This window comes from Malaclemys terrapin, chromosome 16, assembly GCF_027887155.1.
Source record: "Malaclemys terrapin pileata isolate rMalTer1 chromosome 16, rMalTer1.hap1, whole genome shotgun sequence".
Taxonomy (NCBI): domain Eukaryota; kingdom Metazoa; phylum Chordata; order Testudines; family Emydidae; genus Malaclemys; species Malaclemys terrapin.
This window is the reverse complement of record NC_071520.1, coordinates 30570370-30589406: the sequence shown is the minus strand read 5'-3', so window position 1 is coordinate 30589406 and position 19037 is coordinate 30570370. Positions and strand designations below refer to the sequence as shown.

Genomic DNA, 19037 nt, shown 5'->3' with positions numbered 1-19037 from the left:
TTATCTGTGCAACCATAATTCAGCCCCCTTGTGCATATGCATGATGATATAGTCAATGAAGGAAATGACAATATTTCAGTTAAGACAAAATAAAAGCCTCCATCACCATAGTATTTGGGCTCCTCGCAAGCTTTATTTATGGTCACAAAATCCTGCAAGTTTGGAAAGTGCTATTATCCCCAGATGTTACAGGTGGGAACTGAGGCACAGAGATACTAAGTGACTTGCCTAAACTCATATAGGGAGTCTGTGGAAGAGCAGGGTTTGCATTTGCTTTCAGATTTCTATTAAGTTAGAGTTATCCTAATTTTATAGAAGGAGTTCCACTCCCGTTTTATAATTGCCCTGCTTGGTGAGATCATTGCATGGCATCCACTTCAAATTACCAAAAGAAAGACTAGTGAACAGATACTTTGGGCCTTATTTCCTTTAAATGTCAGATCTGTAAATGCAACAGAGGACAATTTCAGAAATGTTTATATGTAAGAGATCTAGCGTTATATTCACATTTTGAAATACATTGTTTCACAGAGATCTGCAAGTGTTTTTATTGCTGTTTGTGTAGGTAGGAGTTTTTTATATTAGCACTTTGCTTTGGTAAATCCAATCTCTCCCCACAATAGTGGGTTGGAAGCTGCAAGGAGAAAAAACAATCAGATTTGAACATTTTCAAGGTCTCCCTTTTGTGTTATTTAGAAAATGCACACAGCATTAATGCATCTTGATTCAGCATAAAGAGACTACGCTGGAAATTATAAATAACTCACAGGTTGAGATACATCAACACACGTCATCAAGAAATACAATACAAGATTTACAGGCACTGAAAGAGCTATTTGCATAAGGAACCTATACAAGGGAATGCTGAAGGCCAAATTCTGCCCTTGGCTACAATTGATTACAACCGGGGCTGAGCATGTTTTTTGGAGGGCAGAACGTGGAACTAAGATTAAAGAATCCTCTTCCTCCTCCATCTCAAGGAAGGCTAACGATGAATGAAAAGAAGAAACAGCAGTATCAATTACTTCTGTTTAAAACTACAACAGAAGACAAAAGGAGAAACTACTAAAATGATTTGTTTCAGAGTAGCAGCCGTGTTAGTCTGTATCTGCAAAAAGAACAGGAGTACTTGTGGCACCTTAGAGACTAACAAATTTATTAGAGCATAAGCTTTCGTGGACTACAGCCCACTTCTTCGGATGCATATAGAGTGGAGCATCCGAAGAAGTGGGCTGTAGTCCACGAAAGCTTATGCTCTAATAAATTTGTTAGTATCTAAGGTGCCACAAGTACTCCTGTTCTTAAAATGATTTGCTATACATAAAGGCTCAAGGTCAAATCATCTCAATAAGCAAAAGAAGGACAGGAATGCAAAGTACAGTAGCATCATCTCAAGTTGATTGATATGAGTCAAATATTATTGCTAATTCAGGCCCATGTAGTAACAATCATTAAAAATCCCTTGACAATTTTTTTTGCAATTGAAGGGATGTTAAATCTGGCATCCAGGGAAAATTCCAGTTTGGACTATTACACTGTGTCTCCCTAAAATTCCATCATGTCGTTTTGATTTATCTAGGTTATCACTTCCTGCCCTGAAGTGTTTTGTAGTGTTATTGCACTGTTAAACAACTGCTGCATTTCACCACAGAAACAGTCAATACAAGTAGCGAGCAGGTGGTTTGGAAGTCACTGGCTAGGGTTACCATACGTCCGGGGGTAATTTCCAAAAAGCCGAACATGTCCGGGAAAAATACTCCCTGGCTTACCTTAGAGTGGGTACTGGGGGCTGCTGTGCTCCCTGACTCCTGGGCTCTGTAAGAGCCAAGCTGCCGAGTGCTACTGGCTTCGGGCAGCCCCCATGCCTCTGGACCCGGCGCCCCCAGCCGGGCACTTCCCCTCCTGGGCTCCGGGGGCGCAGGGTCTGGAGACATGGGGGCTGCCCGAGCACTACTGGCTTCATGGTTTGCCAGGCAGCCTCCAGACCCTGCGCCCCTGGCTGGGCACTTCCCCTCCCAGGCTCCAGCTGCGCTGGGGAAGCGCCAGCAGGGGGCGCAGGGTCTGGGGGCTGCCCGGCAAACCATGAAGCCGGTAGCGCTCAGGCAGCCCTTTTCACGTGTCTGGGAGGGAGGAGGGGGGAATGCGGGGCGCTCAGGGGAGGGGGCGGAGTTAGGGTGGGTAAAGGGGCGGGGCTGGGGCCCCATGGAGTGTCCTCTTTTTTTATTTTTTAAATAGGGTAACCCTATCACTGGGCTCACCCTACAACAACTGGAAATTCCCCAATGCCAAGGGATTCCTTACTGTAGACAGATAAGCAGATGTTGTTGAGGCCAGGACCTGGCCTACACATGTATATGTAAAAGTATTAAACAGGCCTTTGAACAGATAGAGCTATAGCTTGAATAATGGATAAAAAAAGCCAATAAAACTCATGCAACCTGCATAATCCTCCCATCTATTTCAAATAATTGTTTTCCATGGAGCAATAGGATGTACAGCTTCAAAGTGAAATTTCATACAATTTATTGCCCAGGTTTAACTATTGGTTGTTTCTCATATTGCAAATCCGCACCAGTGTGCATATAGTAAATGTCTTGGAAAACAGCCTACTCTTTCCTCAAGGAATATTGACAATTCATGTTTATTTCTATGACACAATCATGGCTTAACCTCAAGCAGTGAAGGATAAAAGATAATCTTGCACATTTTATTGGAACAAGCTATGTTATGTGATGGTTTGGACATAATTACTGAAAACCAGTCAGCCAAAAAAACCCCACCAAACTTTTAAACTGCATTATTTAAGAAGCATTAAACCTTCCTTGATATAAAGACAAGAAGTGGGACTTTTTATTGCCATCTGGCTGAAGAATTTGGTATCACTCTCTCATACACATGTACAGCCTCTGTCCATGGAATGCTCACCATTGCTGGGGAAAGTTTTATAGAAAGACTTATTATATGGAAAAAAGTCCAGCTGGGGTAGATTGATAACATTTTCAAAAGTGACTATGTTTATGTCTTTTAGGATAAGTACATAGTTTGCTCTGATGTCTGGGCCCAATATCAGTTTAGAAGGCTATTCTGCTTACTGAAATTCTTCCAACATTTTCAAGTGGATAGGTTTTATTTCCTTTCCTCAACTCTAAGGCAGTCAGGTTAAGCAGTATGACACAGATACTATGTGCTACTTCAGATGCAGCTGCATTAATGTCTGTTCTGTATTTACAAAATGTGTTAAGTACTTGGTTACCTATTCTGAACTGTAATTTTATATAAGCAAGCTATAGGAATATACCTGACATTTATTAACATCTGCCATGCTTTGTGAAAACTGCAGTTTCCTTTATTTATAAACCAGCCTGTTTTTGCAAACTTCACTCAAGGCTCCAGGATCTGGCTGAAGTTACATTTTCAGGCAACTTTGCATTACGTTATGAACTTGTCATATTTTGAGGAAAGTCTAATACAAAGAACTACTTTCACCACGCTCAAGTAGCTCTCTAAAATGCCATTTCCTTTCATACCGTAAACATGTACTGGCTGTATTAACAAGTCACAAATCTGCTGAGAGAACAGAAACAATAGTGGGAACTTGGCTGTCTCCCAGCATTAATGGCACACACAACAGCCTGGGAAAGCAGAAAAAGAGTCAAAACAAGTTTAGATCAAAGTCTTAGTTGAGGAAATCAGGTTACATAGATATCGAAATCAGGTTAAATAATTCATTTTTTAAATTTGTTTCAGGATAAGAAGTGTGCTCTTAATTTTTTTGTTTTCCAATCCTAGAGCACTGAAAAAAGAAAAAGAAACAAAGACACATACTTTCTCCTCATTTCTAGTTTACAAACCAACATTCTAGTTTACAAACATTTACCTTATTCAATGTAAAAACTGTCACTGAGTTACACAAAACTCTCACAAGATACAGGAAATTATACTTAATATTGTTCCCAATTATAGCAAAAAGGCTTGATCCTCCATTTTCACTTATGCAAATTCCGCAATTAAAATAGACGAGTTGAACCCTGCCAGCAATGACATTAGTTATTGTAAAGTATCAGGGGGTAGCCGTGTTAGTCTGTATCTACAAAAACAACAAAGAGTCTGGTGGCACCTTAAAGACTAACAGATTTATTTGGGCATAAGCTTTCGTGAGTAAAAACCTCACTTCTTCGGATTAGTTATTGTAGCGTAACAGCGCTCTCTTGTGTTCTAATCAGAAAATGTTTTTACTTAATAATTAAATAAGTTCTACACAAAAATCTATTTTTATTTTCAGCAATGACTTGGATGTCTTCCAAGGATTCCACTTCCTTCCACACCACCTTTAAATCACTAGCTAAGTGCTGGAAAAGGGATTTTACACAAATTAAAGTCAGCTGCCATTAAACAGCTCCTAAAATTTAGTTTGCATGACAGTGCTTCATTTAATCATATTTATGTGAGGGGAAGCTTACCTCTGTTGGCACTATTGTCTTACTAATGCCAATGATATTGCCTTGCTATATGGATATTGATAACTGTATATTAGACTTAAACATGAGTCTCCTATCTCAGCCTTCAGTCACCCTGCCATCAAAAGTACAGCTAACAATAATAAAACCGCACACACAGGAAATCAAAAGCCAGCAAAAAAAAAAAAAGCAGAATAAAATCTCCCCCACCCTTAAGATTCTTACAATAGTCCCACCCCCCAAAAAACAGCTTTTTAAAGAGATGGGCTAGGCAGTGTGCCCAGAAGGTCAACAAATTCAAACTATTCTGGACAAGTTGGGGACAGGGACAAGAGAGTGAATTCCAAAGTCAAGGGGCTCTCAGAGAACACTCTGCCAACATCTCTTTTATGTCCCAAAAAAGCTCCAGATGAAGACTTCTGCGCCCAAGGGTAGCAGCTGTGCATAGGGAAAGACACTGTCTCTCTTGTAGGAGAATCCAAGGTTAGGTTTAAGCAGAGGTAATATGCTCTATACTGTACCAGCCACAAATACAGGGAGAATGATCCACAAATACAGTAGGCAGCCCAAATGAACACCTTAATTTTGAAGTGTGATCTAAATATCGGAACATGTACAAAGTCGGGCCAGTAAATACAGACACAAAAAGCCATCCCTACGGGAATGAGAAGCCGTCTCTTCTAATCTAGTGGGGGAAGGGATGAGTTGCAGGCTTTGGGAGGCGCATTGTGGGTATGTACACTACGGCTGTTGCTAAGTCATGAATTTGCCATAGAGCTGAGCTGCTATTTTCTTAAAGCAGGATAAAATGGTTTCCCAATCAGGCGAAGAGACAGGGTGACAGGAGAGAAAAGCCAGGTAGGAGAGAGCCAGATACAGCAGCGTGGAGAACAGACAGCTAGGGATGTAGGTGACAGAACGACGTTTATTTTATAGGATTGAAGCTCCTACAATGAACAAGCAGCTTAGTCAGTCTTTATAACACAAACCAGTGGTAGTAATCTCTGCAGTCTCTGTAGCCGGAGCTAGTCTAGATGGCGTTTTACAAGGGCTGCACTTTTCTATATTATGGTTCTAGATCAATGACTCTTTGGTAGTTTTATTTCTTTTAACATATCAAGATGCTGTCATTGTAACATGTGGTGTAAGCATGCACCTTAACCAGCTGACTCTCCCTTTGGGACCATCTGAAGAAGACAAAGGTTTAAAAAGAAAATTACTGTAAGGTCCGGTGGTCAGAACACACTTTGGGTTATACTTCACCCCTCCCCCTCAAGTATTATGTAATTCATTTCGTTTAACAAGATGCTCAATTTTGCAATATTAGTTTGAAAACGTTAGTTTAAATATGGAAAATCCACCTCCCAAGTGACGTAGTTATACCAACGTAAGTTTGTAGTGTAGACGATGCCTAAGCTATACAGGTCACCAAGAGCACATGCTCCACTCACGACACTGGCTCCCTGTTGAGTGCCAACTCAACTTCATGTTTTAATCTCCAACACTCTGCATGGATTTGGACTAAGATATAGTGAAACCTGCCAAGAGCAAACACTCATGGGAGTTAGAAAAATAGTCACGTGTAAGAGGTGGTCTTCTCTTCAAAGGTTTGCGTACCAGAGAGCAGTGGTGTTCCATGGCCTCTGCAAATAGTCACTCATGACAGGTGGTCTCTCTTCACAGGTGGTCTCTTAAGCAGGTTTCACTGTACTTAAGAGAATGTTTTTCTTTGGGAACACCACCTCCCACATCAGCTATGTTTCTCAGGAATCGAGATTTGTCAGCCTTACTACATTCATGAGTGTATTTGGAAACAATTTCTTGGTGGCTGGCCCACCAATCGTTCCTCCAAGTACTCCAAGTGACCATGGACCTTGCTACATTCAGGAAAAATGTAAAATACATTCCTGACAGCTTTCCCATGCATCACCAAAAAAATAAATAAGAACTAAACTTCCTGTTAGATGACAAAAGGGAGGGGAAGTAGTGATTAGACCCACTGAATTTCACAATTGTTACTTCCATAGAACACTCAGTTATGATGATTCTGCCACTAACCAGAAGTAATTACACCAAATACACACACACTGGGAGAAACTGCAAGTAACTCTTAGATCGTACCTTTTAAAAAATGTGATTATACAAGGATTACAAAAATAAAAGTTATGACTTCTTAAAGTAGGTCACCTTATGAATAAGTTATATCAGTTCCCTAAAATGGATTAAATAACTCTACACAAAGCTTGACAACTAATTCAGACATCTCCAGTTACTCTTGATTATATACAAAAAGAACCGACACATTATCTCTTTAGTAGCCTTCAACCTGTAACATCAGCAGAAGAACTGTGTGAGAAATTATCATGATCTGCATTAGATGTTTAGTAATAATCAAAAACAAAAGTATAATTCTCTAGAAATTAAATAGGTGTAGAGAGTTGTATGATTAATGTGTGTAATAAATTACACAAGAGGAAGTGCTTTCTGATAAAACATCAGCTTAAAATACACTACATTAAACTTGCATAAAGAAATCAAATATCTGTTCTTAATAGAGTATAACGTACTAAACTATCAAAATATATATAATAAATAATGCATGATAGCTATGGTAACACAGATATACCCTGAAAATACAACGGAGGTCTGTTTTACTGCAAACTAAGGTTACATGTTATGAAAGCTCTCCCCCACTTTTTGTGTTACCATAGATTATCTAAAAATCAGATTTATTACCCTATTTTGAGACATGCGCCACGCATTTGCAAAAGCGAAGCCGTTCACACAAATCTATTAGCTTGCCAGAAATGATAACTATAAAGGATATCCACTGTGGAAGCAGAGAAAGAACTGACAGGAAAGGGATTGCAATGCATGACAGTTCTTTCTCTGCTTCCACACCACCTACTTAAAAAAGACTATTATAGTCCTCCAACTTTTTTAAGCCTGCAATTTAAAGAATGTTTGATTTTTAAGAATCTATAATTATACAACTAAAGAACTAAACCAAAGACATATTTGAAGGTCTGCATGCTGTATTGTGTAGCAATGCCTATCAGAAACAAGCTTGTAATTAGTGCTTCACGCAGAAAAGGCCCACTTTTGCCATCCTTACTTCCTTATTCAGTTGCAAAGCACTTTCTTACAAAAGGTAGTCCCCACTCAGCTACTCATGTGGGCAACTACTCAGCATGTATAAAAGAGATTGCTGAATTAAACCTTAAATGAGGGAAGCAAATTCTCTGCTGCCTATTTCTAAACAAAGTTTAACTCAATAAGCAACAAACATTCAGCGGTTTAACAGATCAGCATCTTTAACAACATATTTAGATCCTACAGCTGAAAACATCATTAGGTTAAGGAAGACAGTGCCATGTATACTAATCTATAAAAACAAATGAAAAAGGTGATGCTCTAAGGGACTAACTCTTTGATTAAACATACCATTCTGTTTGATAATATATTGGTATAAGTTAAAAAAACCCTCAATGTTATGTTAGAATTTGCATTTCTTTGAAATTGAGTAACAGGCTTATCTCAATAATTAACTCCTTTTATTCAAACACTGTCAAACTTGTAAAAGGATAAAACAATTAACAGTTAGAATCAAAGAGCAAAAGCAGCCATTTAAGGCAAGTAGAATATCACAGTAAAAACAGCCTATTAAAATTGTATTGAATAGGTGTTTAATGAGAGCAAGAAACTGAATTTAGGCCTTAATGACTTCACAGGGAAGAAACCTGTTAAAATACAATGGTCAAGTACAATTCTACACCCAGCAGCACTGGCCATACCATAATATTTAAATATTGGGCAGTAGCCATGCTTGGCAGCCAGAAAAGAATATTTTTGAAAGCAATATTTTTAGGAGTTTAGGGATAGCTTTTAAGTAAACAGGGAGGAATGTTTATGAATATTCAATTAGCAAAACTATGTTCATGGATAGTTTCAATATTAGACATAAACAAGAGGTAAATTCCAGTTACTAAAGCATTTGCAGAATCATTATAAGTGCATATAATGTCTTATGTTATCCTTTAATTTCCAATTAGGAAACCAAATTTTCCTATAAAATAAACAGAGATCTCCCCCAGAACATGAAATACTACTTTCCAATCTATCTGAAAAGTAACTGTTCTCTACAGTTTAGTATTTCTAGGGGAAGTTTTTGGAAATTAAATTAAAATGTCAAACTAAGCACCAAACGTTTAAACTAAAGAATCCACTCACCCACAGATATCGAAGCGACTTTAACAAACTTGGACAGTAATAGTACTCCATTCTTTCAAAGCACATAGTTACTGCAACACCATCTTTATTGGTTTCTGTTTTCTCTGAGAGTGAGGCTTCCCTTCCTCCAATAGAACTTAAAAGCAGACCAAACACATTAAAGGCAACCTGAATAATTTACAAGGTCTGCGTAACAGGATATAAACTACCGTATGGAGCACTGTGCCTTTAACAAGCGTAGTAGCTACTTTTAAGCAGCAGCTGAGCTACTGAAGTCAGATGACTCACCACTTGTTATTAGCATCTAACTGCTGGAACTTTTCTGACACAGTTAACTCACCGCACAAGTGTTAGCCTAGAGTTAGTAATAGTCGTTTGAATTGCTCCTCACAAGAATAAAAACTTCATTTTGAAGGGAAAAAACTACAAGTATGCTGTTTAAGAGGCTCAGGTTATACAATGCTATTAATGCCACAGTAGTGGTTTGGATTGGTAGCTGACCTTATTTTCCCTGTGCTGTATGAGATGCGGGTAAGAGAAGACCATGGTTTTAATATAAAAAATGCTCCTTTGAGTGAGAAAATGGGCACTCAGATTCCACAAGGTATCTTTTTACATACTACGGGATCACTGTCAGCATCAGTAAGCCAATGCTACCAAAAAAGGGAAAAAAGATTGGATACTAGACGTTATTAATCAGCATTTTCAGTCACTAGTTCTAGAAATGCAAGAGTGAATGGTAAGCACATTTCTCCCCACTAAAACTGAGTGAAGCCAGAGAACAGCTCGAGCAGGAGCAATTAATTCCCAACAATTTTCTACATATCTGTCTTATGCCCTTTTTTAAAGTAGGGAGGGGAACCAATCGACAGGAACCTGCACGAGAAGGGATTCCCCAAGCTCCGCTTTACACTTCCTTCAAAGCCCTCTTCAGACGGAGTTACTGATGCGCCTTCATTATCCAGAGAGGTGGAGTTAGGGTGACCAGATGTCCTGATTTTATAGGGACAGTTCCAATTTTTGGGTCTTTTTCTTATATAGGTTCCTATTACCCCCCCACCCTCCGTCCTGATTTTTCACATTTGCTGTCTGGTCACCCTAGGTGGAGTAGAGGGATCACAGAGTGGTATTAGACAGCCTTGCAAATGTCTACTCACTTCTTTGCTTGAGACACTTTGATTTTGGATGGGTTAGTAAAATATCACCAGTTTTTTCATTACAACTATAAGAACAAACAAGGGCATTTTTGTGGCAGAGCTGGTAAATTATTCTGATTTTGCAAGACTGATGCAAACTGCTCTTTTAGCCCAAGGTGTCGCACTTGCTGCATCCAAAATCCATTTGGTCCCAAGCAGTCTGGGAGAGAAAAACAGCAGTCAAGAGAGACTAGAGATCTGAAGATAATCACCTGGTACAATAAAGGGAGGGAGAAATGGCTCCCCTAATGGGGACACAGGAGAGAACTTTAGTGGCCAGGACTAGAACTGGAAGGGATATCCATGACAACCTGAACTATGAGGGCATCTGTTCCATTTCCAAAATGTACACCCTCTTCCCCAAAGTACATTCCCCAAAACTCTACTAGATTCAGAACTGATTCAGGTCAGTTCATGACTTTTTTAAACTAGCTGAGCCATCCCTACCTATATATTATAGTCTCAAGTAAGTGATTTCTTTAATCATTTTACTTTGGACATCAGTTTTATTGGCAAGGGACTGTAAAACCAACTATCAATTAGATAATAAACATATAACAAGAATTCAAAGAATGACTACATACAGCCAGCCTCACTACCACTCCAGACTCCACCCAGAGCCTGCTCCTGTTTTTACATGAACACTGTGTAACTAGTGGTTTGATCAGAAGCTACTCAGTCACCAGAGGTGGCTACTAGGCTGTTCACTCCTAAGTGAAACCGCAATTACTTTTTTTGGTCTGAAATACATAAGACTTCTAGGTCCATTAGGAGAACCGGGTTGCACAGATTATTAATTAGGCCACAAACCCTGATTGTTAAAATCAGGCAAATAATGACTTCCGTCACTTGAGAAAACATCTTAGCATATCTTTCAGAAGATCTCAAATTGCTTAACAAACTCTAAACCTTACGACCTCGCTGCAAGATGAGCAAGCATCATTAAATGCACTTTACATATAAGCAAGCAGAGGGGATTCAGGACTCAAGGTCCTTCACTTTACATGCAAAGTCTAAAAAAGGAGGGCCCAAATGCACTTTAAAACTTGAAGCTATGCTACACAGCCCGGGTGTTTGTGGTAAGGCACTTGCCAATTCTATAATCCAAAAATCCTAGTTTTTGCTAAGAATGAAGCAGCAAAAAGAATGTAAATGAAAGCAAATATCTAATATCCACAATCTATAAAACTTATTTTAGGCCTCTAGATACTGTCACATACGCCATCGTGTCAAACGCAAGATTTAAGAAATCTATGTATAAAATCTAAGTTAATGAAGAATTAATCTTTAAAACAGGGTGGGGGAAGTTGCTAATGAAATACAGATGGGAAACAGTTTTTCTGCTTAAATTAGAGCCTTTCACTTATCCCCTTAGTAGAAATTTTCTTAATCCAAAAATTATTTAATTTGTTCCAATATAATAAATTATTTGGTCTGTATTTACCAATTGCAAGATAGATTCAAGAGGAAAAGGAAGAAAAAAACATGCTATATTAGAATACAGATGGGAGTTTTAGTGCTAAGAAAACTGCAGTAAGTGGCTATATTTAAGATCTGATTGTGTATGTAACAGTTGTTTCCCAAAAATAACAAGTTGCTCTACAGCAAGGTATAGGATCACAAACCTATACTGACATCAAAAGAATATGAAAACAGAAGGGTTCAGAGTACCCTTCTTTACAAGAGTTATAAGGAAACATTTTGCTTTGTTGCATATCTCAATCCTTGTCGTTTATGCACTGTACACACTAAATTACCAGAAATAAAGAAACTTGGAGGAATCCTTATATTACAACATATACATCTCACCAGAAACCAAATTTTCTGCAAGCTAAGTGACTCTCACTGTAGTAAATTGGTGCTGTTTACAGTTGACCCTTGCTCAGAAGAGGATGTCAAGAGAATGTCATGATAGAAAACAGAGGTTAGAGATCCATACAGATAATCAAAAGTGGTACAAACACTCTGCTCTGGAGTTTCTAAATTAAAACAAAAAGAACAGGAGTACTTGTGGCACCTTAGAGACTAACAAATTTATTAGAGCATAAGCTTTCGTGGACTACAGCCCACTTCTTCGGATGCATATAGAGTGAAACATATATTGAGGAGATATATATACACACATACAGAGAGCATAAACAGGTGGGAGTTGTCTTACCAACTCTGAGAGGCCAATTAAGTAAGAGAAAAAAACTTCTGAAGTGATAATCAAGCTAGCCCAGTACAGACAGTTTGATAAGAAGTGTGAGAATACTTACAAGGGGAGATAGATTCAATGTTTGTAATGGCTCAGCCATTCCCAGTCCTTATTCAATCCTGAGTTCATTGTATCTAGTTTGCATATCAATTCCAGCTCAGCAGTCTCTCGTTGGAGTCTGTTTTTGAAGTTTTTCTGTTGTAAAATAGCCACCCTCAGGTCTGTCATAGAATGACCAGACAGGTTAAAGTGTTCTCCCACTGGTTTTTGAGTATTATGATTCCTGATGTCAGATTTGTGTCCATTAATTCTTTTGCGGAGAGACTGTAGAACTCGGACCATTGCTGTAATTCTCTATTTTAATAGTATGGAATTTCTAACAAACTAAATCTTTTTTAAATTGCAATAATTTCCTGCATGAATCACTTTCCTTATTTCATAGGCAGATACGAAACTTACACTGATTCCAACTAACTGTTTTGCCAATGATTAAGTTACATGCAAATCTGAAATTAAACTCTAAATACCGACAAACTACTCCTCTTAAACTACAAATAAGAAGAGGACCCATAAATTATATTACTTTGCTTCAGATTCACCCTTTATTTGAGCAATATATTCTAGTAAAAATCAAAGAAAAATTAAGACAAAAGTAACCAGCAACATCTTTAACAAAATATTTGTATATTATATGTATGTATCAACAAATAAAAGTTCCATAGCTTTCTAACGATAGATGTAGAAGCTAGAGTGGATTTAGATTAAAATTATAGCTTGCATAAAGTTTTGAGAAGTATCTGAAAAAACACAGAGAGAAAAGCCACATGGAAATGCTAAGTAAAACAAGAAAGAAGTTACTATCAACAAAGTTAGCAGACATGTATTTCCTCAGCACTTGAGGAAAGGTTCCCACACAAACCCTGGAGAGCTTTTGTTATTCGTTGCAGTTCAAAGCTATGACAAAACTAATGCACAGCAAAAAACCTTTGCAGTTTCTCACTTCATAAGGGTCCAGAAGTTGAATTAGTATAGGTAAGTGCAAGCTCCTCAGGTTCAAGCAGCAGTAGCAGAATGTCGTGAAAACCATGTACAATATATTCCTAAAGTTTAATGCTAAAAGAGACCAATACACCGTCGAGTCTGACACAGACCATTGTATTTCGCCCAATTACCCCGAAAAACAAATGTTTTAAGAGTTTAAATGGTAAGGCTATGAGGATGCTACCAAGGTTAGAGGCCCAAAATTTGCCCTATGTTTTTGTTTCAATGTATGTATTTCCAAAATCCTGACAAATTTTCCTCCTAACCGTCCCTTCCACACCTCTCAGCATTTAAGATACCAGCTACCATCCTCCCAACCCCCTTCCCAAAAGCAGTGCCTAAAGCAATTACTGGAGACGCTTCCTTGTCCATTCTATAAAGTTCAGTTTGAGACTCGCATTGTGATATTTAAGACTTGATTTTCTAGTTTTCTGGAATTCATATTAAAAAGTTCCTTTTCAAAGACATAATTAGAAGTAATTTAGTTTGGCTTTTTCTCTTTATTAAAAATACAACATGAAAGAATCAGATGATTTTTAGTTGTCTCAGTGGTCAAAAAAAGTCAAACAGATCTCTGTGATCCATAGCGATGCATTGCATTGCCAATAATTACACAAAGAAACTAGGATCTTAGAATGGATGTGATGCATTTAGTCACCACATGGGGGGGATATTATACAAACAGGGCCAATGAATACTGGGCTCTAATCTTCTGATGATAGATATGGTTCACAGTATCAAATGATAGCAGCTTTTGTTCATGTTTTACCTGTGTACGTCTAACTTTGAAAGCCTGGATCTCCCCACATCTTTACCTCAAAGTGTAGGTATGCAAACATGAGATTATGAAAGAGAGGGTCATGAGAAAGGCTCTCTTTTTCTCAAAAAGGCACGTGTCTATTGCCTTAATGAATTAAAAGCTATTTACATTTTTCAATAAATCATTTGCAGTTACTCAACAAAATGTTTTCACAGTAAGGGGACACTATCAAAATTCAATAATTAAGACTATTTTTCAAGCCCCAGTCTTGTATTCAATTATCATTTTTAAAAAAGCAAGCAAGGGGTTCTTTGTTATTTATAAACTTTCCCAATCCTTTCTTATCAGAATATAGCGGAACACTTGAAATTTATGGGGAAAAGATTCCAAGGGCTTTTGTGTTTGTTTTGTAAAAGGCAAGTATCACTACGAACACATTGTTGGTTTGAGATATTGAATAAGTAATTCAGTATCTCAAACCAGCAATGTGTTCGTAGTGATGCTTGCCTTTTACAACAGCAACAGGATGCATCTGAAGAAGCGGGGTTTTTACCCATGAAAGCTTATGCCCAAATAAATGTTAGTCTTTAAGGTGCCACCGGACTCCTTGTTGTTTTTGTGGATACAGACTAACGCGGCCACCCCCTGATACTTGAATAAGTAAAGTACCATCCTCATGGATGTGAACAAGTGTACCTTTCTCCTTCCTCACGATGTAATCAGAATCCTTATGGGTATACCTACACTGCAATTAAAAACCCACAGCTGACCTGTGCCAGCCAGTTCAGGCTTAACGACTGTTTAATTGTGGTGTAGACATTCGGGCTCAGTCTCCAGCCAGAGCTCTGGGACCCTCCCACCTCACAGAGTCCAAGAGCCTGGGCTTCAGCCTGAGTCCGAACATCTACACCACAGTTAAACAGCCTCTTAGCGTGAGCCCCAATCAGCTGGCATGGGCCCCCCAAAGGTGTCTGTCTGCAGTGTAAACATACCCTAAGATGCTATTTCCAGACACAGTATATTCTGGGGATTTGGCCCCCAGAAGTCCTTACCAGCCCAGCAGACAAACTCCTACTGACTTTAAATGGGAGATTACTTGAGAGAGGAACTTCCGATTTGGCCCTGTAAGACTGTGGAGAAGCATTCTTAAGTCACTTGTGACTCCTGACACAACTAGTAATCTAGATGATTTATGCAAAAAAAAAAAATAAATAAACCAAACATTTTCAGCCCCTATTTTAGAAGTGGTGGTGGTCTGTCCTTACAATTCTCTGAATAAGATTATTTAAAGCAGAGTTCTGCTCTGAAATGTAAAAAGAACATCTACTCAAAAGATCAGCTTCTGGAGAGTTGAGTTATACCTTACTTCAATCCAAAATCAGTTTATACTCTTGCTAGCCCTGAAGACCCAAGACAGATAAGAGACTGTGTAGACTTCTGCTTGTTGTGTATCAGAATTCTTTTCTAAGTTCTGATTGGTTACACTTGTGCAAGCCTACTGAAGACATTGGGATTTTGCAGGTATCATTTAGGGTGGAATTTGGCCTGCACAATCTTTACTAATAGGCAATTAAGCACAAGTAGGAATAACTCTGCTTCATTTTCAGATCACATGTTGAGTTTGCAGGGCTGGTGATTAGAAATCAGTTTGTGAACTAATCACATTTAATATGGAATTGAGAACAAACGAACTCATTATACCATGTTTACTGAGTCATTTCTCAGAGCAAAAGCACATTCTTAGAAGAAAAAGAAATAGCATGTGGTTCAAGAAAAGTAAACTGGTTGAAAATCTAAGATTTTCATTAACAAAAAATCCAAGACATCTGAAATTGCAAAATGTGTCTAACCAAGAAATGTCCCCTCTTTAACTGCAATGAAAGAAAAATGTAGACAAGGTCACAGTTCATAAACTAAGTAATTACATTTTATTATACCGCCTATAATCTTAATTTAAAGAGCGATTTTGGTATCAAAAGGCCGCTTTTACTCACTTGGGAAGAATGTAATGCAGCAAAGTGACCTTAAAACCACTTCTCTGGGTGGAGCCAAATAGTAAAATACCTCACTCCTGGAGAGACTCACATAAAGCCAGACATTTCAGAAGATATCAGATACTTGAACAATCCCAACACAAGTCTCTGCTATTCCTACATACCACAGAAGTTGCTTCTATGCCAGCTGCACGTAGGCTACAGAAAGCAGCACTGAATTTACGAGCAAAGGAAGGATGCCGGATCCACAGTTATCTAAATTCAGTAGCTGATTACCTTCAACATCGTGTGCACAGAGAAGTGCTTTAGCCTGTTGCCTGCCCCTAAAGTGGTGGCATTGGGAGCTGGAGAGATGAGGAGGAGATTCACCCCCAAAACTTACACTTAGATCTTGATAAACGACTTGTTTACTTTGGCTTGGTGGGGGGAGAAGGAAAAATTTCACCCTTAAAACAGATCTTATCATGACAAGAATACCACATTAAAAACAAGGAAAAAGGTGAATCAGCTTAATTAAGACAAAGATTAACAAAGATGTCAAGCACAAAGGTGTAAGGACAACCATCTTCATTAGGAGAAACACACAACATTGATTGAGCAATGGGACAAGGACACACCAAGTTTTTTCAGGAACTGTTCTCTGAAACTGACATTTTGGTAAAGTTCATAGCACAACTGCAACCCTATGCTTAAAATTTTATAATCTGGTATCATATGGATGAAACTCAACTCTCTGCAAAGGGCCAGCACAAGGCCTATAGAAAACTTGGACTCACAGACTTTAAGGCCAGAAGGGACCATTATGGTTATCTAGTCTGACTTCCTGCACAGTGCAGGCCACAGAATCTCACCCACCCACTTCTGCAATAGGCTATACCTCTGGCTGAGATACTGAAATTATCAGATCTTGGTATTGCCTTAAATAGGATTTGAACAGTATATGGCCTTGTGCTGGCCACCTGCATGGGGTGAATTTCCCCAATATGTAAATAACCTGGAATTCCATTTTGATCAGGTCGATACTAAACTAGAAGCACAGGGACTTCTAAAGTCAAAGGAAAAATTGAACAGATCTTAAATTTTATAAAAAAGGTTTCAACACTGTATACACAAAAGGATTAAGGGCTGCATGATGATCTTGGAGAATATAATAGGGACCAAGAATAGTTAGACGATTAAGCTCCCTAAAATGGTGGAATCAGATGGATTTACATTCTTCTTGATGGATCCTGCATTTGTTGTACTAAGAGGTAGTGGATGGCCTGGTGTACATTGGGAAGCTTAACGGGAATGATAAGAACATCAAATACTAGCTACATGGAGAATCTGAGTACCATGTACCCATATGTATATCATTTCTAATTTTCTTAATCCAGCTTTCAAAAAAGTGTCTCATTTTAAAAATCAATCTATTTTTGTTCCAGTTATTAAACACGGGTACTTTTAACTTCCGTGACATTTTTTATTGAATTTATGAAAAAACAGGGAGGGAAAAATGTAAAAGAACATATTCTTAATATACAATAAGAAACTATGAAGGACAATTCTAAACATCTGGTATGATTAAAAAGCAAAGTTCAGAGTAAGTACATGTAGGGGAATTTCAAAATTAAAAACTATTTTGATCAGCTTAGCAAGACAAAATTTCTCATTTTTGCACGTCAACTGGCATTTTACTTAGTTCTGAAGGTAGGTAAGTCCCCACAACAGGGTAGCAGAAAATGATTCAAGAAAGGAAAATAGGTGCAAGATGTATCTGATCACATGGGAACCCACACTGTCCATTTGCCAAACAAAACACTGCACAATGATGTCCTTAGGCAGAACATCTCAACTTTTTTTAGCCAGTTATAATTTAAAAAGATAGTCAAGTGTCAAACTTCTGGAAAAGCAGGATTGTAAAAAAAAAAAAAACATTGTCAATGCTATTTAGAGGATTAGTTGTTGTATGATGTTAAAAATAATGCAGGAGTCACTTACTGGTAAAAAAAATAATTTATGAAGCAATGGAAATAGAAATTTAGCAGTCATCTGGATTTTTACATTGTGTACTTTCTTCTTGCTGTATTCTAATTTTTCATTTTCTTTCTTACTTCAAACTCCTCCTATCATTGTAGTCCTTAAAAACATGCTCTTGAGTTGGTTGACAAACGAACATGGATACTTCATTTTACATTACATGTACTTTACAATAATTTTATATTGATAGCATTATGTGCATCAAATAACATTTTATTTTAAATGGACACTCAACTTCAACCTGACCTAAAATTTAATTTTATAAAAACAGGTTTTAAAATCCTAAGAACAGAAATGTTTCCACAACTTCTGTTTTTAAAATTTCAACAAAACAGTTTTGAACAAACACCACTGTAGTATTTAAAAACCAATACTGTACCACTGGAATTGTGAAATTAAAATGGACTACAAACAAAAGTGAACGTTACTTAACTGATTTTCATTGTCCATGCCGAGAAATAAAAGCCAAACAGAGACAAAGAGTAACTGGTGAAAATTTTTTTAAAATCCATTTACTTTGAAATAATCCAAGGTTTTATGAGAAATTGGTGTAAAAGTTGCAAAGTGTCCCTTTAAAATCTAGAAAGGAATTCATTATGCACTTTACATATATTGCATGATTTAACACAAGTGTGAAAGCGGTAAGATAACCCATGGGAAAAATAACATTACCCTGATGTAAAATTTTGCACAGGAAGTTACAAGTGTATTTGCTCGTACTGCTGTGAAGTCCTGATATATTGAGTAGTTGGTATTTCGATGTCACAAAAAAAAAAAAAGACAACTGATTATGAGTGGAATATGCAAAGAAATAATAGCCTACCGTCCAGTTATGTGCTCTTCGGTCCTTATAAAAACTATGGCTTCTTCTCTGGATAGGAACTACAGTCAAGTCTTTCCCACCTGATCTGTCAGAATTCTGCTTGGTCCATTCTTTTTCAGAGTCCTGTTTCAAAGGAGTACATAAAAATACCACTTAAAATGTTTGTTTACTTCAAATATGAGAACTACAGAGAAAGCTCAAAGTTGGTTCACAAAGCAGACAAAACAAGGAAGGCTAACTGAAGCAGAAAAACTTTATTTTATGCAACATTGACATGGGCACAGTGACATGGGAACAATTTTTATAGTGGGGATGCTGAG

At 37.9% G+C, this 19037-nt stretch overlaps 1 protein-coding gene across 2 annotated transcripts in view; it reads right to left on the bottom strand.

The window, feature by feature from the left end:
- KIAA1671 (KIAA1671 ortholog) overlaps nt 1-19037 on the bottom strand; it is a 129623-nt gene that overhangs the window by 72179 nt on the left and 38407 nt on the right. The window contains exon 6 of one of the 2 annotated variants that reach the window (XM_054006004.1): nt 18718-18840. In XM_054006004.1, coding sequence (XP_053861979.1) covers nt 18718-18840 — 123 coding nt within the window. Of the gene's footprint in view, nt 1-8687; nt 8819-18717; nt 18841-19037 lie in introns of those variants that run through there. The other variant, XM_054006006.1, reaches the window with a different exon arrangement.